Here is a 23,455-nt window from a genome sequence, read left to right as displayed (position 1 = left end):
ACTATTTGTGCAATTAATTTTATTTTGGTTTCTGTAACAAATAAACAGAGATATGTATCGCCTTTATGTATTTTTGATAATTTAAAGCAATTGTTGATACTTGAACTATGCAGCACATTCAAAGTCAATAAACCATAGCTGAAGGTGCAGGGTCAAATACCCATTGTGGAAATGCCAACTGTATACTAAATACCATTGATATATCATAAGTGGGTCCCTTTAAACTGACCTTAAAGAAAAACTTAAACATGTTAACTTGCAAACGTTTCAAAGTCAATATCATAACTGAGGGGTGGGGACAAATAATCTTCATGGAAATGCTTATACAACTACAAATGTCAATGACTACCACCAGTGTTTCCCCTTAATCTGACCTTATCACAAACTTCAACATGTAAACTTAGGAAAAGTTTCAGTCAATAGACCATGTCTGAGGGGAATGGACCAAATAATCTAAATTGAAATAAGATGTGACAATGTTAATACAACTGCATACCAAATATCATTGACCTACAGTTAGTAATTCCCCTTAAACTGACCTAACAACAAACTAATACATTGTTGACGCACACACTACCGGAAACAGCATGCCTAAATCTGGATTTTTTCGACTTCCTCGAGGTGAGAGAAAAATTAAAATATGACTAAAAGTGTCCAAACCAAAAACAAAAATTGCTGAGCAACTACTTTGGTAAAACCACTAAAATATCCCAATTTACATAGCATCAGACAAAAATTGTTTTTATCTATTGTTTCTTTTATACTTTTAAAATAACAAACCTGTGTGTCTGCTTTCTTGACAAGGGCCAAGTTTTCTATTCTGACACCAAACTTTCCATCGTCATAATAACCTGGCTCTGTATGAAGAATTATAACATTTAAAGTTTAATTGCAAATAAAATGCTCCGCTGGAGCAGCTTGATACGACCGCAGAGGTTGAACCCTGAACAGTTTGGGCAAGTATGGACACAACATTCAAGCTTGATACAGCTCTGAATTTGGATTGTGATTAAATGTTTGACACAGCATAGGTTTCTGACACAGAATGAATGTGGTCTAAGAACTTAAAATTTTTTAATTTACCTACTATGGTCCAATATCCAAAATCTTAATACATACACGGTTAGATTCAGTATATCATAGAACCCCAAGAATTCAATTTTTGTTAAAATCAAACTAAGTTTAATTTTGGACCCTTTGGACCTTAATGTAGACCAATTTGAAAACAGGACCAAAAATTAAGAATCTAAATACACGGTTAAATTCAGCATATCAAAGAACCCCAATATTTCAATTTTTGATGAAATCAAACCATATCATTATTATTTGCTTTTATATATAAATAAAAAATAACCAACTTAAAATGGAAAATTTTAAAGAAAAAAAAAGGGAAAAAAAGGAAAAAAAATCCCCCCCCCCCCAATTTTTTGAACCCCCTTATGATTCATCACCCCCAAACTCAATCCCAGCCTTCCCTTTGTGGTATGGTACCTTGCAGTACAATTTCAGATAGATCCATACACTTGAACACAAGTTATTGTCTGGAAACTGTAATAAACTGCTTCGCTGAGCGCAGCTGGATACGCCCGCAGAGGTCCAACCCTGAACAGTTGGGGCAAAAATGGACACAATATTCAAGCTTGATACAGGTCTGAATTTGGATTGTATTAAAAAAGTTGACATATTATAGGTTTCTGAATAAATGTAGTCAAAGAACTTGAAATTGGTTATATGAATTGAATTTATTTTCAATTAATTATTTCTTGCTGTTGTGCAATACACTGTGCTGTTACGCAATACTTAGTAAATCTGTTGTCAGACTATAAACAAATAAAGTTCAATTTATTCTCAATGTCATATTAGAAATTTATGAAAATGTAAAGGGAGCTTACATCAATAGATATAAACAATTCACTTGCTGACAGCATTTTTGAGTTATTGTCTGAAAACATGAAAATCCCCTCTTTTTTAATGAATAAAACCCTATAACTCAGAAATGAAAAATGCAAAATTTATAAAATTCTAAATGGAGCTTACATCAATATATATAAACAATTTACCAAAGTTTCATACAAACTTCTGAAAGCATTTTTGATTTTTTGTCTGAAAACTGGAAAATCCCCCTTTTTTTATGAGTAAAACCCTGTAACTCGGAAACGTAAAATTTAAAATATATAAAAATCGAAAGGGAGCTCATGTCAACAGATATAAACAATTCACCAAAGTTTTATGCAAATTGGTTAAAGCATTTTTGAGTTAATGTCTGACATGTTGACGACAGACGGACGGACAGACGGACAGATGGACGGACGGACAGACGGACAACAGTATACCATAATACGTCCCGTAAACGGGCGTATAAAAATGCTTGTTTTTTGGCCTCTTTTTGGTCTCAATTCCTATACATTTAGGGCAATTACCCCCAAACTCAAACCCAGCTTTCCCTTTGTGATATGGAACCTTGTAGTACAATTTCAGAAAGTCCATACACTTACACACAAGTTATTGTCATGAAACTAGAAAAATGCTTGTTTTTTGCCCCTTTTTTTGCCCCTAATTCCTAAAATTTGGAGGCAATTACCCCCAAAATCAATCCCAGAATTCCCTTTGTGATATGGAACCTTGTGGTACAATGTCAGAGAGATCAATACACTAACACACAAGTTATTGTCTGGAAGTTACAAAAATGCTTATTTTTGGCCCCTTTTTGGCCCCTAATTCCTTAACTGTTGGTACCATAACCCCCAAAATCAATCCCAACCTTCCTTTTGTGGTATTGAACCTTATGGTAAAATTTCATAGAGATCCATTCACTTAAACTAAAGTTATTGTGCGAAAACCAATGTGTCTTCGGACGACGATGACGCTGGACGACGACGCCAATGTCATACCAATATATGACCGCAAAAATTTTTTACTGTCGTATAAAAAATTTGGAGAAAATTTGGGATACATTTTTTAAATTAAACTGACAAATTATTTTCTACAGAACAATTGTAATATACTTATAGCATATATAAAAGCAAATCTGTAGTTACCATGTTTGTGTTAGATTTTGGTAGTTGTTTACAGCCTCGCTCTTTGATCTCTGGTGGATAGTTGTCTCATTGGCAATTATACTAAATCTCAGAAAACACAAATACTTATAATAGGCCACCCTTAAAAAATTCTTTGTTTGATGTTGCCTACCCATGCCTTGGAAAGAGAGGGACAAAAGATACCAGAGGGACAGTCAAACTCATAGATCGAAAACAAACTGACAGCGCCATGGCCAAAAATAAAAAGACAAACAGACAAATAATAGTACAGATGACACCAAATAGAAAACTAAAGACTAAGCGACACGAACCCCACCAAAAGCTGGGGGTGATCTCAGGTGCTCCGGAAGGGTAAGCAGATCCTGCTCCACATGTGGCACCCGTCATGTTGCTTGTTATTACAAATCCGGTAAATAGTCTAATTCGGTAGGTCACATTCGTGAAAAGGGAAGGGTATTGTAGTTACGACATAAGGAACATATCCTATATCATCTGTGAAACGGTTATTCCATAATGGTCAACCAACTCGTGATGGCGTCCATAAAATTTACGAAGGGATGATTTCAACTTCACCATTTGGAACTCTTGGTTTAATAGCTTCCTTGTGAGCAGGAATCCTCTATCAAGGAAATCATGATAGGAAAAACAAGCCCGGGGATATCGTATCAATTGGGAGATATATACTCCGTATGCAGGCGCTGCTGGAATGTTGCTACATAGAAATGGAAAGTTCACAATTGGGAAGCAGAAATCATCTCTTTTGTCGTAAAGTTTTGTTTTCAACCGACCCTCATTGTCAATTTCTAGATGTAAGTCAAGATATGAGGCAGACTTAACTGTATCTGTAGTATCCTTTATCTCTAGTTCGATGGGATAGATTCGTTCAACATTGAAGGGTTGGGTAGGGAGGTAGGGATTTTTTTTGTTATTGTTTTTGGGGCAACAACATAAGTTACATGTTTTAGACAAGAAAACAACATTAGAGCAGGAAAATATCTTTAAAAAAAAAAAATTGAAATGATTTGTGTCATAAAATTTTTCTGCTAGGCTGCTTTTCAGTTGGTAGGTAGGCAACATTAAACAATTTAAGTTTTATTTTTGGCCTGAGATGTGGTGAGAGAAGATGTGGTACAGCAAAATAAGTTCCAAAATGTTCCACTTACCATCTGATAAGATCATTCCCTCTTCTAATGGCACATCTGTTAATGAAACTCTGGGACTTATACCACATGGACCTGTAATCATCACAATACAACACAGTGTAAAGGAACTACATATTTCTCAATTGCTGAAAAAGATTCTGGAATTGCACTTATCTTTTTTTGAATCTTTCATAACTTGACTGAACCATGTTAAAGTGTTGATTTTAAATAAAGAGCTGTGTCATGAGCATATGATACCCTAATTGCCCTTTTATCTCATCTTTATGCTTTAAATTCATTTACATTCATTCACTGCTTGAAAATGTATTATTCCAGAAAAAGGGAAGCTAAAAAATGAACTGCTTGTAAGAAATATACTGTCCAAGGAAAGGAAAATAAAAGAAGAAAACCAATAGATAATCACATTATTGAAATTAGCCTTAGTCCTACATTCCTCCTCTATATATAGAAGACCTTGGAATTCATGCACATTTCATGCATTTCCCGTACATTTCTGTTACAATGCTTATGTTATTACATCACAGTAAGAACCGATTGTTCAATGATGTCAACTGGTGTAACAACTTGAGATTGGTGTATAACTTTAAATGTTGAAGCATTAAAAGAGATGTGCTCCTTACAGAGATAAATGTTAGGTGATAGTTTTATAAATACTGCGTGTTATTCAGAACATTCTTTAAGAATATCTATGCTTGAAAATTCAAAAATATTTAAGAATGTTCCAAGACAATAACTTGCATCAAGTCAACAATGTACATACCTTCATGAACATTAAGGAAAGCTCCCACACCATGGCCAGTACCATGTAAATAATCTAAACCAACATTCCATAGTGATGTCCTAGCTAGTGTGTCTAACATGTGTCCTATAACAGAATATCAGTATAAAGAGAACATTTGTAAAAACACCAGAAATTATGTTATCTATTATCATAAAATATATAAACATGAAACAATATACTTCTTAAAAAAAAAAAATCTATAAATTGCATACTCTTATACTATTCACGTCAAATTTAATCAATTAACAAACAAGTGGTGCAGTACTCTTTTCTGTCAAGTTTGCTTGGTTTCTGTAAAAGTGGTTTCGGGCAGTTGCAGAAAATATGTGCATGCAACTTCTCTAAAGTCATACAAAAGCCTCTACTTGGCAAAGGGAGCCCTTATATTCATTAACAATAAAAATGTCTGTGTTATACTACACTTCATGATTATAATATATTGAGACCATAAAGAAAAGGGGACTAGTTAAAATTACTGTGTGAAATATATAAAAAGTTGAAGAAGACTGGTAAAATAAAATGTTTATATATTTCACTAACCTTTGACTCCTTGTGGGAAAACAGCTGTACACAGGTTGATATTTCCTTTCAGAACTCTTGTAAAACATTCCTACATTAATGAAATAATCATAATAAATTACTTAATAACAATAAATCAGTTTTTTAATTAGATTTAGGTTAATGCCGGGTTAATTATTCTTAGGACTTGATACTGGAAGATACACATGCAAATTCTTTAAGTAATGACATGCTTAATCTACAAAACATAACATTTTCTGAGAGAGCAATAACATTTTTCTATCAAAGACCATTGAAAAAGTTACAAATTATGTGTAAATTATAAAATTCAATATTGTGCTCCTCTATATTTTCATGCATATCATTGATTTAAAGGAAAACAAAAGACTTCATTCATTACAGAAAATTATTAATAACTTCTAAATTTGTGGATAGAATCACAAAAAAATGGTTTAATTTATATATTTTAATCTCATCTTGCTACAAAATACACATTAAATCTTAACTAGAGGTACTGTTAGCAAAAAGATCCCCAAAAACAGTTCTGCCAATGATCAGGTACCTTTTCAAAATCAGTTGGTGTTCCAAAGTGCATTGTTCTTGTAACATCTGTTGTTCCATCTCTACAACAAAGTATTCAATAATTATCAGATACAAAGGACTAGGCTTTATCAACTGAAAGGGACTTTTTAATTTGTCATCCTAATTAAAAAGAAATAATTTTTGATACAGTAAGCAATACCATATAATACTGACTCCTTTATTTCAGCTAAAATATTATAAAAATATAAAAATAATATGCATGGTTCTTGTTGATTTTGAAACTATGGCAGGAATAAAACTTTCTACAACATAATATTTTCAAAAATGTTTAGGCTATTTAAGAAAAATGTTTCCTTATGTGCCAAATCAATATATACAGCAAAACTTACTTGTACTGAGCTCCTGAGTCACATAAATATATCTCTGATGTACTCAATGGAAGATCTGTTTCTTCTGAGGGTCTGATAAAATAAGGTATTTAGATATTTAAATACATCATGTGTGTACTCACTTATTATGTATAAAAACATGTGCGTACTTATGTCTAAGAGATGACATAAAAAAATATACTCACTTTTAATGTTTGACACTGTGTGTACTTAACTGTAATGCATGACTGAATGTGTACACTCATTTCTTTTGTTTGAAAATGTGTGTGTATTCAGATGTTATGTATGACATAATGAGTGTACTCTGTTGTAATGTATATACCATATGTGTAATCCCTTGTAATGCATGACACCCTGAATGCATTTAAGTATATTGCAACAGCATGTATATACTCACTTGTAATGTATACACCATGTACTCACTTGTAATGTATGACAGCACCATGTGCCCCTGTACTGGATATGGTATCAAAACTTAAACTGATATAATCTTCCTGGCCTCTGAAATAATTCACATATCACATTAGGATATAGCTTTGTTAAGCATGCATATTTAAAAAAAATATATAAACCGAAAAATTAAATAGTAAAAAATTAGTACAAGGTTCTGCAGATACCCTGTGTCTCACCTGCAATGCTGCTGTCAATGTTAAAGTGTAATGTTGACTATAAAGTGAGACTTTTAATCAATAAAATACAGAATTTAAAAAAAAAATCTACCTTTTCTTTAGATGTTATTTCTTGGTCTTGAAAATAGCTTCTGTCCAAGTTCATAATAGTCCATGAAGGTTTATGAATTTATCATATCAAAAAATTTTAATCAAAATTTTGCTCTGGATCATGTCTTTAGGTCATAAAAAAACTTCTATCTAAATTCTATAAAATTCCATGAAGACTTGACAAAGTCATTGATGTCTAAAAAAACTTCAACCACACTCAACCTAAAAGTGGATGCCGACGACGACAATGCTGACGACAACACCTAGGTTCACTATGTCATGCTTTTGCAACATACATGTATGTCAGAGGTTCAATAAGAATGAAAATATTGAAAATTGCACTTTTTACACAACTTAAAGGGACTCTATGCCTTTCCGCCTCTACACAATTTCTTTTACCCAAAATGAAAGTTGTATTATTTATTTTTAGAAAATGTTGAATTTTTGTCCTTGAATTTTGATTGATTGATTTTTGGTGTTTAGTGCCACTTTTAGTAGACTTGGCTACATGTTAGTAGCCATTTAAGGGTGGAGGATACAACAGTACCCACAGAGAATTACCAACCTTTGACAGTATAACTGGCAACCCTTGTCAATTTGAATCCAAGTTTTTATTGGTGGAGGAAGCTGGAGTGCCCTGAGAGAACCACTGTCCTTTGGCAGGAAATATGTAATTCCTAGTTAATTGATATTGAGATGAACCCACCTGCCATGAGCAATGTTCAAAATGTTCAAAATCACAATCTCAGTGTTCATTGATTTCTGGATTGTTGGTGTTTTATGCCACTTTTAGCAATACATGTATTGACTATATTGTGGTGTTCAGTTTGTATTAATGGAGGGAGGTAGTGCCCAGAGAGAACCATGACCTTCGGTAGGAAAACTGACAATCCCAGTCAATTATAATTGGAGTCAAACACACCTGCCATGTTAGGGGTTCAAACTCACAACCTCAGTGTTGTCATGCTAGTGATACTGTTAGTGGGCTCAGCAACCGAGGCCCCATACCTTGCTGAAGCCTGGTTTGAAACTCGCAACTACAGTGTTGACCAGCCAGTGATCACTGCAGCTGAACAACTTACAACTTTCAGTCACAGAGGTCAATCCTTGCTGCTAAATTGCATTTTGAATGGTACTTATATAAAAAAACAAAAATCATACAAAAAAACAAAAATCACAGCCAGAATATTTTTTACATGTTATTCATTTTTGATATGAATAAACAGAGACATGGGATACATATTGGTGAAACAAAACAAATTGTTCAGAGTTGGGAATTGAAAGTCAGTTTATTTGACTTTTGGTATTCATCTTCACTTTTTACACTGGCACATTTTTATGGCTGTAAATTTTAATGGAGGAAACTGGACTGCCAGGGGTATACAATTAACTTTCAACCAACATGTGAAAATACTTTTAGTGTTTTATATCTTACGGACAAAAACATTATCAATCAATCAAACGTCATAGCTTTTTGTAAATTTGATATGGTGCATTCTCTTGAAATTACACAATTGAAAATTACTTTACCTTTTGATATTTTCCAATTTTTCTGCAGCAGACACTTCAGTAACTGTTCCTTTTGGGACCTAAAAAATAAAATAAACAACAATTTTGAAATATAATTGTATGATATCAATTAGTGTGCTCAACAGATGCTTCTAGAAAAAGATCATCCTTCATTGAACACACAAAGTCAGATTGTAAATGGTGTGAGACATATAAACACATTTTTAAGCATTTTTAAAAAATTGCTTCTTTCTAACATTAAGTACAAGATGTTTTTTTTTTATTTGATAATTATTGTTTAACCTTAATGCTTGAAATAACATTGCTACAAGATGGACAAGCTGTTGATATATTTAAGCAAATAATTTCCTCTTTATAAAAAATAGTTCAAGTTCTGTGGAAATCTTTCAATTTCAATTTTTTCAACTTTCTTTTTCCTGCAACAAATCCAATGGACTTTTAACTATAGTAACAACTACAATTAATACAAAAATAAACTTACTTCTGTTTCTAACCAGCAGAAATATTCACAAAGTGTAACTGCATCCTTCAGCTGCAACATAAAAAAAAACATGTTATTTCAAGGGTTTATGTTTAAGAATGTTTGATGATCTTGTTTTTGACTTTTGTCAGATATTCAGTATCCTCTGGTTTTATTCATTTTGTGCTATCAAAAAATTTTGACCGCTAACCCCTACTTTTCTTTTTATTATTTTATAACATATAGTTTAAAAAGCCATTTTTTTAAATTCTTATAAATTCTTATTTTTTCATACAATTTGAAAGAAAAAAAGTGGCAATGTAAAATGTGTGAAAAATCTAAAAAAAATTCAGTTCCCGACTGTCAATGGTCGATGATCTATTGAAACCTCGATTCATTTTAAATAATCATTGATGCTTAAAAAGATTTCAAAAGTCATATCTATGTTAAAATATAAAAAAAATGTGCTCTCTTGAATTTTAAACGTCTTAATGCCACTGACAACTTACATGTGCTCGCCTCATACCAGCTATTTCTGTAGCATTTTTGACAGCTTTCATGGCAGTAACAGGTGATGGCTGAACATATCTTCTGTTCTAAAATACATTTTATCTATCATCAAATATATATATATAAAAAAAATATATTTCATTCAATATACACTACTTAAATTTCTCTTTTGCTTTAAATAATAACATCCAAAAATGGTTCATTCTTTTTTATTGAGGAACATTGATAATGAAACTCCAGAAATTGATAGCCATATATGGAATTACTTTGGAAACTTTTCAGTTTAAACTGAAATTTGGTTTTCTCAGGGTTCAGTTTTCATAGTTTCACTGTATTTCTTTGTAAGTAAATGTTGTTAATTGATGGGTGTACATTTATCTTACCTATTTCAAAACAAAATTTCGGAGTAGTGAAAACTAAATGTTATTAACGCCTTCATTTTAGAAAGCAATAGTGTAATTTATGTAACTTTCACATTTTGTTTCATTCTATTATATTCTCATTAATATTCTCATTTGAATAGTCTTTTTTGTGATGCACTTATTTATCGAATATGTGACATTGCGATTAAACATTTATATATAGTATTGTGAGAGTCTTGAGAAAGTAACATTTTCCAAATTGTCTGCAATAGAAATTTCAGTTAACACATTAAGCTACATAGTTTTTTTTCATTTGTGTCAGAAATTAAACAAATTAATATAAAAAATTATGTTTATATTTTCTTGATCAGCTACTAAATTTTGTTCATTAAGCAAATTGATTGCAACTTACTTTTGGAACTGCATTAAACACAGCAAAACTTGACTTTGGATTGATCTACAATAATACATTATTTTTAATTTGCATGAGCATAAAATGTATATACTAAAAACTTTATATTAGAATTTATGAAAAATGATAAAGGAAATGAAAGAATATAATAATTTTAAAGAATTTTTTTTTTAAATTGACATTGGAAATGTTGTGTTTGTATTTTGCATTAAATTTTAAGAAAATAATCTTCTTTAATTGTAATTCATTTTCAAAGACAACATTTCTTGACAGCATTCTGTGTGCAATAAAATAAATCTGCAGAATGATTTTTAGGCAAAGACTTGGATCATTTTTGATTCCTTTATTAATTAAAAACTCCAGCAATCTTATAGTACTTTTTAATATACATACCCAGATTTTACCTTCCACTTTATCCACAAGCTCAGCCACAAACTTTCCTACATCTCCATATGGATGTATTGTAACAGCAACTTTACCACCAGATGAGCCATTTAGACGTAAGTGATCTTTTACACTACTTACTAACCTCTCCTCATCTATAAACAGACTGAAAAGATATCAAAAGTATAGTTATCATGTTTTAGCTTAGATCATGCTGTGATACTGAGCTATAACCTCTGACCTAGATACTAAAAAAATTATGATAAAGCTTAGGATTATACCCAGTTTGATGCAGTTTGGATGAAAGATTCAAAGTTCTACTTTTCCTATATGAATGCAATGAACACATATTTCTTATATTCTTACTTATCAGTTTTATATATTTTTTTTTGTAAAAGCTTCTAATGGGTTGCATGCAAATTTATTTAGATTTTTAAAGTAACTCCTGCAAAGTTTTGTTGTTTCATACACAAATGTTATTATAGAATACTAAAATATTCTCAATCTATACAAATAAAAAATTCAAATTCAAATCTAAAAATAACTTTCTGTGCAGTGATACACATCCTTGCCAAAAAAAACAAGCATGCAGAGCAACTTCAGGAATATTCATGATTGCTCAATTAACATTATCACAAATCTAGTGCCCAGTGAGGAAAACTTAAAACATTTCGAATAGAACAGCATTTTCATGCTAAAAAATGAACGCAAAAAAAAAACACCATGAAATTGGGAAGGACTATTTTTATAAATCCTATTCATAATCATATTGTTAGCCCTTGACACAAAACATATCAATATAATAAATATAACATGCCAATATTAAGATTTTCACTTAATATAATTTCTTTTTTTCTTTGCCTACCTCAGTATCTTCTCTGAAAGATCTACATTTTCTTTTCATTAAGAATAAATATGTAGACTGGTAGTTTATCTCCCTTATCTTACTGAAACATCACAGTTCACATTATTGCAAAGTTACTTTATTCAAGCTTCTTTCTAAAAGTGTTTTGTAAATTTCTGATGAGTCCTCAAAGTACTGAACATGGTACTTTTTTTCCCAAAGCTAGAGTAAATGTTTATTAGACCAATTAGGTGACATACTCAACTGTTTCCTTGGTAACAACAACATAACCAAAGAAAACTGGATTATACTGAATGTCTGAACCTCTCAAATTAAACAGCCCTGAAAAGAATGTATACTACAAATGAAGAAAAATCCTATCAAAGTTCAATGTTTCAATTAAGAATTGAATGCTTCTTTTTGTAACTTCATTGGGGTGTAAAAGCGCTGACCGAAGTACATTTTGTATGAAGCGCCGAAGCGCTTCATTCTAAAAATGTAGGCACGGTCAACGCTTTTACAACCCTATGAAGTTACTAAAAGAAGCATTCAATACTTATAATTACATTTTTTCGCTATGATCATGAAAATACGATTACTATCAAGTTTTTTCTTTTATTTACCTGTGCACTTTATTGTAGAAGCACATGTCATCATGAATGTTACAATTCATTTTGAAATGAAGTTGATTAAGGAATAACACAAGATTGCAGTTAGCCCATCAGAATAACGTATTATAATGAAACATACATCTAATGTAATTATTTAATCAAAAAATGTAACTTAAATATATATGTTGAGACAAAAAAGCATTAGAAAATTAGCTGTAGTTGCAATGCAAATATATAATTATAAAAATAAGTGTAAAAAGTGCAGAAGTTAACTGAATATAAAGAAGGCTAGCAATATCAACTTCATCATCTTAAATTGGCTAAAAAATATAAAAAAATATCTGACAAAAACATTTTATATTCTTGTAAATTAAAATTCAAATCAGAAAAAAGGAAAGCAGGCTTTACTCTACTCTACAATGTTGACATTTTTCTTATCATTTTGAATATGCATGTACTAATTGGCACTGAATGTTAAGCAGCTGCAACCAATCATATGTGTTTGTGTGATCAAATTTTGTGTGTTTGTTGTTCACTCCACAGAACAGCTTGTTTACCTAAATTAGATTTGCCTAGTCCATATAAAATACTTAATACTTTCTTACATGCTAATTCATCAAGAGGTGTTACAACGAAGGCACCACAGTTCTTGGACTTCATTTTTTCTCTTACTTTCAGCACTTTGTCTTCCCATTTCTGTCCTGTAACATAATTTTTCCTATGGTGATGTAGTTTGATCAAATTTACAATCAAATTTCATGTAGTTGCCTTATCTCTTTTACCATCCACACTTTACCATGTTTCCCACTTCAGAAAAAGTTAACATAGGCAAGAATTTCTCAATACATGTAATTACTGACTACTGATTTCTCTCAACAAAATAAAATATGAATTTACAATATTAAAATGCATTTTTTGCTGTCATGTGTTGCTGAACTGGTGTCACACTACATTACTTTTTTTTTTATCTATACATGAATTCAAATTAGCGAAGACTCATTTTGTGTTGTTACATCAGCCTCTAATTTCTTAAGAAACTATTACAATGACAAAAAATAGATATGAAATGAAAATTTTATACCATATGGGAACACGAAATAAATATATATACAACATTCTGGATGGTGTGAGCATACAGAAATAAAAGAACATTAATATGCAATTCACATCATTTATTTCAATTAAAAATGAAGGCCTGCAACTCATTTATAAAATCTGAGGAGAAAAGTACTTATGAGTCATGAACATTTCAGTATATGTTATATAATTCTTGTGAAGAGAGCACCTAACCTCCAAAAATGGTTGACCCTTATAAAAAACAATAGGGAAGTTTTAAGTATGGAAACTAATGTCTATCCTTTGACAGGAGGGCTTGTGTCTGTAACTGTGTAACATTTGTTTTCTCTTCGTGTCTGTTTTAATGCCATTTTGTTGTTTTCTCATTGACATTTGTTTCATTACCTTTTGTCAAAGATGTTAGTTATGGGGATTCCTGCATGCTTTTTTTTCTGTATTGTGGCCTTTTATTACTTTACTAATGATACCTGTGTACGAATCAGGAAGGACCATCAATGGATTCTGTGGAGGAGATGGTCTATCCTCCCAAGCAAGATCTACTAAGTTCTGTGATACAGGGACTAACATATGTCCAGCCTCTTTTAAAACTTTATCCATTGGTTTCCAAGTCTCTGAAAAGTTATTTTATTGTAAAAAATTATAAATTACTTTAAACTCAGGCCTGTTCAAGAAAATTTAACATATATCAATCACTGAAGACAAAACACTGAAATTACATCAATAGGTAAATGGGTTTCTAAAATACCTCTTTTTTACAAACCACCTCTGTGGTCTCATGGTAGCATGCTTGCCTCAAGTGAGGGAGTTCATGGGTTCGAACCCCAGCCAGGTCAAACCAAAGACTTGAAAATTGGTATATGCTATTTTTCCCCTAAGCAGGCGGCATTTAGAAGTAAGAGCAGACTGGTCAGCTTGGAGTCAGAATAATGTGTACGGGTAGGGTGACATGTCTTCCTGCAGACTCTTACCTTGTGAACTAGTAAATTAAAAATACAGCTCAGCATGTCAGTCTAGTACAAAGCAGGGTTTATATTCATATCATATATGTTCTTGTCCTGAATATACATTTAATTTGCCACTGGACATAAAACAGCCATCCATCCATCCATCTATTTACAAAGATGGCAAGACATCATTCTGTGGGTAATATTTATGGCAAATGGTAATCCTTCACATCATTTGTCCAAATGAAATTGTATCTGTTAAGTCAATTGAAGACATTCACTGTGGATTGTTTTGACCTTACTGATTAATTGATTGAATTTTGCTGGAATAATGTCCACTGGCAATTGTTCCTTTGACTTATGTGAATGCATTAAGTAAGGCAAAATGTGTTAAGATGACTTTCAACAGGACATTATATGATGACTTACCAGAAGACATTAGGTAAGGATCAACTCCAACTCTGCCACCAACAGGTAATTCCTATCAATATAAAGTTTTTGAATTTTCAAATGAGTTGGAATACAATTCCATATAACTATAAAGTCTAATCATTTACAATATATGATTAAACCCAGGAAATTAAATTCTGTATGCAATGCAGCTTATAAAAATGTTAATAAATGTTTATTTCAAATTACGTTCTCTTGGTCATACCATTAAGTATTAAATCCATCCGGTTAAAACATTTTTTTCTCTTGAGTGATAAAATATTTAAGAAATAATTATGTCATCCAGACCTATAATACACATTCAAAAGGCAGCCATTTTGATTTGATGAAACCAAAATGTTAAACAAAATCAACCGTTTCACGATTTGCGGTCGTATAAAAATGAACTGATACATGTAATCATACCACATCTTTTTATTTTTACAAGAATGATTTTATTTACTTTACTAGAAAGCAACACCAACACAAATGTCCATTTTGATCCCCGGCCCTGTTCAAAATACAACAGACGTTGCAATTTCAATTGTGACGTAAATCATGTGCAGCCCATGTTCTATCGGAATTAGAACATGGCTTTGTTTCCAAAGCGAAAGAAGAACGTCTTATAAAAATGGTAGTTTTTGCATATTTGTTTGTTGATCTTTTTACTTCAGCCATTTTGAGTACTAATTCATGGCAAAGTATTGTATATATAAAACTGTAAATATAAGTATCTCTCAATAATCTATATACCTTTGACAGCCATTCTGCTTGTGATAAAGTGTCTGGTAAACCTAGAATACACAAAAAACTATTACAATATTAATGTATAGACATCCAAAATTATAATATAAATCAGATTGATTATTATTTAATTCCAAACATCTGTTTAAAAAAACCTGTTACAAAATCCGGCAGAAAAAATGGTAGGTGATACTAAAATACTGGATGCAGAATTAAAAACTTCAAACTACATTGTATGTCCCCAATTTGTATATATATATAGCAAAGTTAAAATTTTGTCACAGGAAACATTAAAAATAATATAAATTGATTAAAAAATAAATAAATAATAAAAACTGCAGTATTAAATTGAGTTATAAAGATTCACTGACATATTCATTGAAATTCATGAACTGGTTAAGAAGTAGTGGTAACTATAACGTACAGAGGGACAAAGGAATGAGCAGACACATAATAAATCTTGCCTCAGCAAGTGGGGTATTAATATAAACCAAAAACTATCACGAATCTGAATAGATCATTGGGGATTTGAGTAAAGATGAGTCAGTGCCTCACAAAGATCTACCAACCACATTTAGTTTCAACTTGTTTTACATTCTAAAAAGAAAAATATATAATTCTACATACAAGTATTTCCTAAAGAAGTCTATTTAAAATGAAGTCCCCTGCTTCTGACAATATTGACTGGCTAATAAATTAGCATCACAGTAACAACTTATCATGTGACACCTTACTAAAAAATCTTTGTTACGTTTGTATTCAATTAGTGTAGTGCTTTTCAAGAAAAAGATCTTTATTTTTTACATTTCCCATACATATTCTAGTGTAAAAATAAGTCCCTAATAGTAACCATATTGGCGAGCATCAAAGTAGAAGCAAGCAATACGTACCAAATAGGGAATCTTTCTGTCATATTTGGTTTCATTCTTACTAACCAGTAACTTTATTATTCTACCCCATGCGCTCTTAATTTTGAAATTCTTGTTCATGTATCTGCCAAGTTGGTTTCTTAGCTGAGTCGATAATTTAGGTTAATATTCTTTAAAGTTCTTTGGGCAAGGTGAGCTTGAATTAAAATGGAGTAAAGGAATACCATCTTTCATAAGGATCCAGTTTGCATCAATTTGTTTCTCTGCCTGGAGATAATATCGCCCATCTGTCCAAAGTGCTGCTTTATCACTGGTTATTACAGCTGTTCCTGGTAAAATAAAAATAGAAAATCTTACATATGTATTTTATTTATATAGCCAAAACAGCTATTTAAAAAAAAACAATCAGTATAAACAGACAGTTCCATTTAGACACATGCACTCAAGTTTGTCTAGTAAAAGCAATGAATGATGCATTCATAAAATCAGCTGTTTCTACAATAACAACTAGAGGCTCTCAAGAGCCTGTGTCACTCACCTGTATTTACTGATGCTTTGGAAATCATGTAAAATAAGGTTAAAATCATAATAAATAGTATTAGATATTAGATATTATAATGATAACTAAGATATTAACAAAACACTGTAAAATTACTAGCTCAGGGGCAGCAACCCAACAATGGGTTGTCGGATTCGTCTAAAAATTTCAGGGCAGATAAATCTAAATCTGATGAACATTTTTGCCCCCTGTCAGATTTGCTCTAAATGCTTTAGTTTCAGAGATATAAACCAAAAACTGCATTTTACACTAAAAAAAAATCTGATGAACATTTTTGCCACCTGTCAGATTTGCTCTAAATGCTTTAGTTTTAGAGATATAAACCAAAAACTGCATTTTACACCTATGTTCTATTTTTAATCATGTCGGCCATGATGGTTGGAAGGCGGGGTCATCGGACAAATTTTTTAAACTAGATACCCTAATACTGATTAAGGCCAAGTATGGTTAAATTTGTCTCAGTAGTTTCAGAGAAAATTTTTGTAAAAGATTATAAAAATTTACGAAAATTGTTAAAAATTGACTATAAAGGGCAATAACTCCTAAAGGGATCGACTGACAATTTTGGTCATGGCGACTTATTTGTAGATCTTACTCTGGAGAACATTATTGCTGTTTACAGTTTATCTCTATCTATAATAATATTCAAGATAATAACCAAAAACTGCCAAATTTCCTTAAAATTACCAATTCAGGGGCAGCTACCCAACAACGGGTTGTCAGATTTGTCTGAAAATTTCAGGGCAGATAGATCTTGACCTGACAATCAGTTTTACCCTCAGATTTACTCTAAATGCTTTGGTTTCAGAGATATAAGCCAAAATCTACATTTTACCCCTATGTTCTATTTTTAGCCATGGCGGCCATCTTGATTGGTTGGCGGGGTCATCGGACACATTTTTTAAACAAGATACCCTAATGATGATTGTGGCCAAGTTTGGTTAAATTTGACCCAGTGGTTTCAGAGGAGAAGATTTTTTTAAAAGCTAACAAGTGATGAGAAAAGCTCACTTGGCCCTTCGGGCCAGGTGAGCTAAAAACAAACTTTATACCTAATCTTACATATAAAGGAGAAATATTGTTTTAATGTTTTATATTCTTTGAATAGGCAGGTAACAAATCGATGAATTCATTAAACAATATTGTATTATTATCAATCAATTCATTAAATGTTATTGTATTATTATCCATCAATTCATTAAACATTATTGTATTACTATCCATCAAATCATTAAACATTATTGTATTATTATCCATCAATTCATTAAACATTATTGTATTATTATCCATCAATTCATTAATTTCTGTATTAAAAATTAAGTGGACCTTGTCATCCCAAATCTAATAATCATACCTGCTGATCCAGAAAATCCTGATACAAATTCTCTTCTACAATCACATGGGGCTATGTATTCACTCTGAAATAAAAAAAAATGTTGTGTATCTACCAAAACTGAAACTATCAAATAAAGCTAAAAGGGAGATCAGATGACTAAGTGTTGACTCAGTACAATCAATGTTTTCACTCAGTGTTGTCAGATTTGCATGGAAGATGACTAAGGGTTAACTCAAAATAGATAAGTTGACAAGGAAGATGACTACGTATTGACTCAGTATAGTCAGGTTGACAAGGAAAATGACTATGTATTGACTCAGTATAGTCAGGTTGACAAGGAAGATGACTATGTATTGACTCAGTATAGTCAGGTTGACAAGAAATATGACTTAGTGTTGACTCAGTATAGTCATGTTGACAATGAAGATGACTTAGTGTTACCCAGTGTAGTTAGATTGACAAGTAAGATGACTTAGTGTTAACTCAGTACAGTTAAGTTTACAAGGCAGATCCATCACTTAGTGTTGACTCAGTACAGTCAAGTTGACAAGGAACATGACTTAGTGTTGACTCAGTATAGTCATGTTGACAAGGAAGCTGACTTAGTGTTACCCAGTGTAGTCAGATTGACAAGTAAGATGACTTAGTGTTAAGTCAGTACAGTTAAGTTTACAAGGCAGATCCATCACTTAGTGTTGTCTCAGTAGTCAAGTTGACAAGGAACATGACTTAGTGTTGACTCAGTATAGTCATGTTGACTAGGAAGATGACTTAGTGTTGACTCATTATAGTCAGGTTGACAAGGAAGATTACTTTGTGTTGACTCAGTGTCCGGGTTAAAAAGGGAGATGACTTAATGTTGTCTCAGTATAGTCAGGTTGACAAGGAAGATGCCTTTGTGATGACTCAGTATAGTCAGGTTGACAAGGAAGATGACTTATTATTGACTCAGTATAGTTAGGTTGACAAGGAAGATGACTTAAGTCTTAATTATTGTTGAATCAGTAGTCAGATTGACAAGGAAGATGACTAATTTTTGACTCAGTGTCCATGTTGACAAGGAGGATGACTTGAGTCTTAATTATTGTTGAATCAGTTGTCAGGTTGACAAGGAATATGACTTAGTACTGACTCAGTATAGTCAGGTTGAAAAGGAAGATAACTACGTGTTGACTCAGTGTCCAGGTTGACAAGGAGGATGACTTAATGCTGACTCAGTATAGTCAAGTTGACAAGGAAGATGACTTAGTACTGACTCAGTATAGTCAGGTTGAAAAGGAAGATAACAATGTATTGACTCAGTGTCTAGGTTGACAAGGAAGATGACTTAGATCTGACTCAGTATAGTCAGATTGACAAGGAAGATGAATAATTTTTGACTCAGTATAGTCAGGTTGACAAGGAAGATGACTAATTTTTGACTCAGTATAGTCAGGTTAACAAGGAAGATGACCTAGTGTTGATTTATTAAAGTCAGGTTGAGGAGGAAAATGTTTGTGTACCTTACATGTCCACATTTGAGCTGGGCAGCATATCTTGGATAAATGAAATGTATAACATTTTAATACTCAGGATACTCATTAAAATCTTTCCTCAAAAGTTTGCAACTAGCATGATTCCTGTTTTCTAAATTAGTTACACGCATTTCAAATAACACCCTTTACAGTCATGACATATTACTAGATTGAAGAATAAATAGTACCTGATGGGCATCTCCTGATGGTACAATATATGCATGTATTTGTTCCGTAACATATGTTGTGTTCTTCAACAGAGCTCTCAGTCTCTTGAGAATGGTTGTTGTATTTTTCACCACCATGTTTACTGCAAAACAATAACATCATGAATAACCCCAATTATACATTCTAATATTTGATACACTATATACAATGATATATTGAATATTAAATGCATTAAACTAGATGTCAAAATAAAAATGTTTTGAAATACAATATGTTATGTTCAATATACAGACATGTTTAACTTGACAATTTATTCAAATCTAGACTTTGTTTTCTTTAGGAGGCATTTGAGAATTTGAGAATGCTAATCTTTTAGAAATGAGAATTAATTTCGACCATTTGTTGATATTAAACTTGTAGACAAGGATCTATTATAAATTAAAACAAGAATGTGTCCATAGTACACGGATGCCCAACTCGCACTATCATTTTCTATGTTCAGTTGACTGTGAAATTGGGGTCAAAACTCTAATTTGGCATTAAAATTAGAAAGAACATATCACAGGGAACGTCATGTGTACTAATTTTCAAGCTGATTGGACTTGAACTTCATCAAAAACTACCTTGACCAAAAACTTACCTGAAGCGACCAAAAACTTCAACCTGAAGTGGGACAGAGGAACGGATGCACAGACCGAAAAACATAATGCCCCTAGGTGGCGCATAAAAAATATGTGTATCAAAATGAAGACCATTATTTTTAGTCAAATAGTTTTCTGTGTGGTCAAATTTGTGTTCCAACTGACAAGGTCTGTATTTAAGGAAAAAAAATGAAGAAGAAAAACATAAAAAGACTAAACACTTCCATTAAATTATGGTGAAAAATTATCTAGGCAAATTATTTTCATGATTTAAGCAATCAGAATTTTTTTATTCAAAACGATGACCAGAAAATTTAACTTCTATATACATTTGTACACTACTGCTATCTGTAAAACCTGTATGAAATCAAGGTCTTACAAACATGTACTGTTGATTAATCAAAATCAGTATAGTGATATTACCTGTATATAACAGTTATTTGTATTTCACATGTGCTATATATATGGTTCATTCATTCATTCGTAAAACCTGTATGAAATCAAGTATTTTCAAACATTATAAAAATAAAGAGATGTGGTATGATGGCCAATGAGACAACTATCCACCAATAGTACTGTTGATTAATTAAAATCTGTATAGTTCTTTTTACATATATTACCTGTTGGTTTGGGGGCAATCAATCACAGAAGAAAACAAATCTTTGACACGTACCTACATGTGTTATTGTCAAGTGATTGCTTGTTTAATTCAGAACCAGACACAAAGAGAATCCATAGCTAGAAGCAGCATTTCCTGTTGTGTCTTCCAATATTGCAAAACATTAACACTGTTGATTGCCTGTATCCCCAGTTATAAGCAAAAATTTTGCTCTATCAATATTTGATTTGATAAAGGAATGATAAAGGAATTAAATTGTAAATTAAGCCGTGTTTCTGCTAACATGCTGAAAAAATAAGGGTAGGTAGGCAAGCAAACAATTTTATCGTTTAAAATGTTTGACAGGTTTAAACAGGGGAAACAGTGCGACTTTAATAGTGCTTGTTCAAAACAGACAAATAAAAAAATTAAGGGTAGGTAGGGTTAGCAGAAACACAATTTTTTTTTTAATAGGCCTTATTTTATATAATTTACCAGCATTTCAGGTTTTTTCTTGCACTTAGGATTTTGAGTTCTATATATATGTATAGACACTGGTTTATTGTTGTTTAGTTATACTTGGCTTTGGGTTCCTGTCTCTGCACATATACCCTTCATCTGTTTTCATACACATTATTAATAAAACACAAAAAAAGAATGTTAACAAAATAAATTAAAAGTATAGAACACGTTACTCCTAATATTTTTCCAATAAAGGAAAAGTTAAATAAACTGTTAACACAGAGATATGTCTCGCCTATTTGTTATTTTGATAATGCAAATGTTGAAATTAAAATAGCAATACTTTAACATGTAAGTTATGCAAATATTCAAAGTCAATGAACCATGACTGAAGGTACAGGGCTAAACAATCTCCATGGAAATGAGATGTGCCAATGCTAATACAACTGCAAACCAAGTACCATTGACTTTTTTCATAAGTCGTTCCCTTTAAACAAACCTAAAAACAAACATTAACTTGTAAACTATGTAAAAGTTACAAAGTCAATGAACCATAATTAGGTGGTTGGGTTATATAATCTCCATGGAAATGAGATATGCCAATGCTTATACAACTGAATATCAATTATCATTGACCTACACTAACAGTTCCCCTTAAACTGACCTAATCACAAACTAATACATGTAAACTAAGCAAAGTTTCAAAGTCAATAGACCTTGACTGAGGGGGCGGGGCCAAATAATCTCCATGGAAATGAGATATGCCAATGCTTATACAACTGCATACCAAATATTATTGACCTACCACTAGTGGTTCCCAATAAACTGACCTAATCACAAACTAATACATGTATACTAAGCAAAGTTTCAAGGTCAATAGATCTTGACTGAGGGGGCGGGGCCAAATAATCTCCATGGTAATGAGATGTGCCAATGCTAATACAACTGCGTACCAAATATCATTGACTTAATATTAGTGGTTCATCTTAAACTGACCTAATCACAAACTAATACATGTAAACTAGGTAAAGTTTCAAAGTCAATAGACCTTGACTGAGGGGGCGGGGCCAAATAATAATCCGATGAGCATACAGTTCGCCGAGAGATAGTGAACAAAATGATGAAAAGCATTGCATTATTATGTGTAGTGTAAATGTATTGAGTATGAAAATGTGTATACGTCTATATACGTGTATATACGATGTCCTCTTGTACACCTATGTGTCTGAGGTTTAATAATAAAGTATTGTCTATAAAAAAAAAAAAACAAAAAAAGAAGAAAAATTTTTTAACATCGAATGTCTTTTGAATTTTGCAAAAAAAAAGTATTTCATTAAACAGAAAAAAACTCATATCAAATAAGTTTAAATAATTTTTTTTATTTTTATTTTCTGAAGAAAAATTTTATTATTTTAAATAATCAAAAATTCTTTGTGAAACAATAAAGCTTATTACACTTTTACAGAAGATATAGTTAGGAAATACATATATTGTATATAGTTGTAAATATTTATTTCTGTTCTTTTTTCTTAATTATTATTATTGGTTTTGGTAATGCAGCCTTGGTATACCAAGACAGTCACAAGCCTGTTTAATGCAGAGTGTCCATACCGTAATATAATTTCATTATCATTTAATGATTAATTATGTAATGGGCACGTGTCAGTAAACAACAATCTAATTAACAATATGATAGAATTGTAAGGTAATAAATATTTTCATTATTGGGAACTTGGCATTATCACAATTAAATTATCTAATTGGCAAAAAATATTTCATTATTAAACTTAATTTAAGGTATTAAAATGAAATTGAATATACAAATGTATATTGCCAAAGAAATTAAATA

General features: G+C 31.7%; 1 protein-coding gene across 2 annotated transcripts in view; it reads right to left on the bottom strand.

Moving 5' to 3' along the window:
- The window catches only part of LOC127734664 (xaa-Pro aminopeptidase 1-like), a 29,890-nt gene that overhangs the window by 5,485 nt on the left and 950 nt on the right, over positions 1-23,455 (bottom strand). For both annotated transcript variants that reach the window (XM_052244656.1, XM_052244655.1), the window contains exons 2-21: positions 19,926-20,047; positions 18,242-18,305; positions 16,553-16,657; positions 15,469-15,509; positions 14,716-14,767; positions 13,810-13,953; positions 12,871-12,966; positions 11,915-11,996; positions 10,820-10,976; positions 10,427-10,471; positions 9,652-9,738; positions 9,164-9,214; positions 8,683-8,741; positions 6,857-6,934; positions 6,434-6,505; positions 6,064-6,124; positions 5,523-5,592; positions 4,962-5,066; positions 4,202-4,273; positions 781-857 (exon numbers count right to left, since the gene is read on the bottom strand). In XM_052244656.1, coding sequence (XP_052100616.1) covers positions 781-857; positions 4,202-4,273; positions 4,962-5,066; positions 5,523-5,592; positions 6,064-6,124; positions 6,434-6,505; positions 6,857-6,934; positions 8,683-8,741; positions 9,164-9,214; positions 9,652-9,738; positions 10,427-10,471; positions 10,820-10,976; positions 11,915-11,996; positions 12,871-12,966; positions 13,810-13,953; positions 14,716-14,767; positions 15,469-15,509; positions 16,553-16,657; positions 18,242-18,305; positions 19,926-20,042 — 1,635 coding nt within the window. In that variant the 5' untranslated portion in view covers positions 20,043-20,047. The remainder of the gene's footprint in view (positions 1-780; positions 858-4,201; positions 4,274-4,961; positions 5,067-5,522; positions 5,593-6,063; positions 6,125-6,433; positions 6,506-6,856; positions 6,935-8,682; positions 8,742-9,163; positions 9,215-9,651; positions 9,739-10,426; positions 10,472-10,819; positions 10,977-11,914; positions 11,997-12,870; positions 12,967-13,809; positions 13,954-14,715; positions 14,768-15,468; positions 15,510-16,552; positions 16,658-18,241; positions 18,306-19,925; positions 20,048-23,455) is intronic.

Source organism: Mytilus californianus, unplaced genomic scaffold (assembly GCF_021869535.1).
Source record: "Mytilus californianus isolate M0D057914Y unplaced genomic scaffold, xbMytCali1.0.p SCAF_3, whole genome shotgun sequence".
NCBI classification, from domain to species: Eukaryota; Metazoa; Mollusca; class Bivalvia; order Mytilida; family Mytilidae; genus Mytilus; species Mytilus californianus.
Note: the sequence above shows the minus strand (reverse complement) of the source record. Positions and strands in the feature narration are given on the sequence as shown.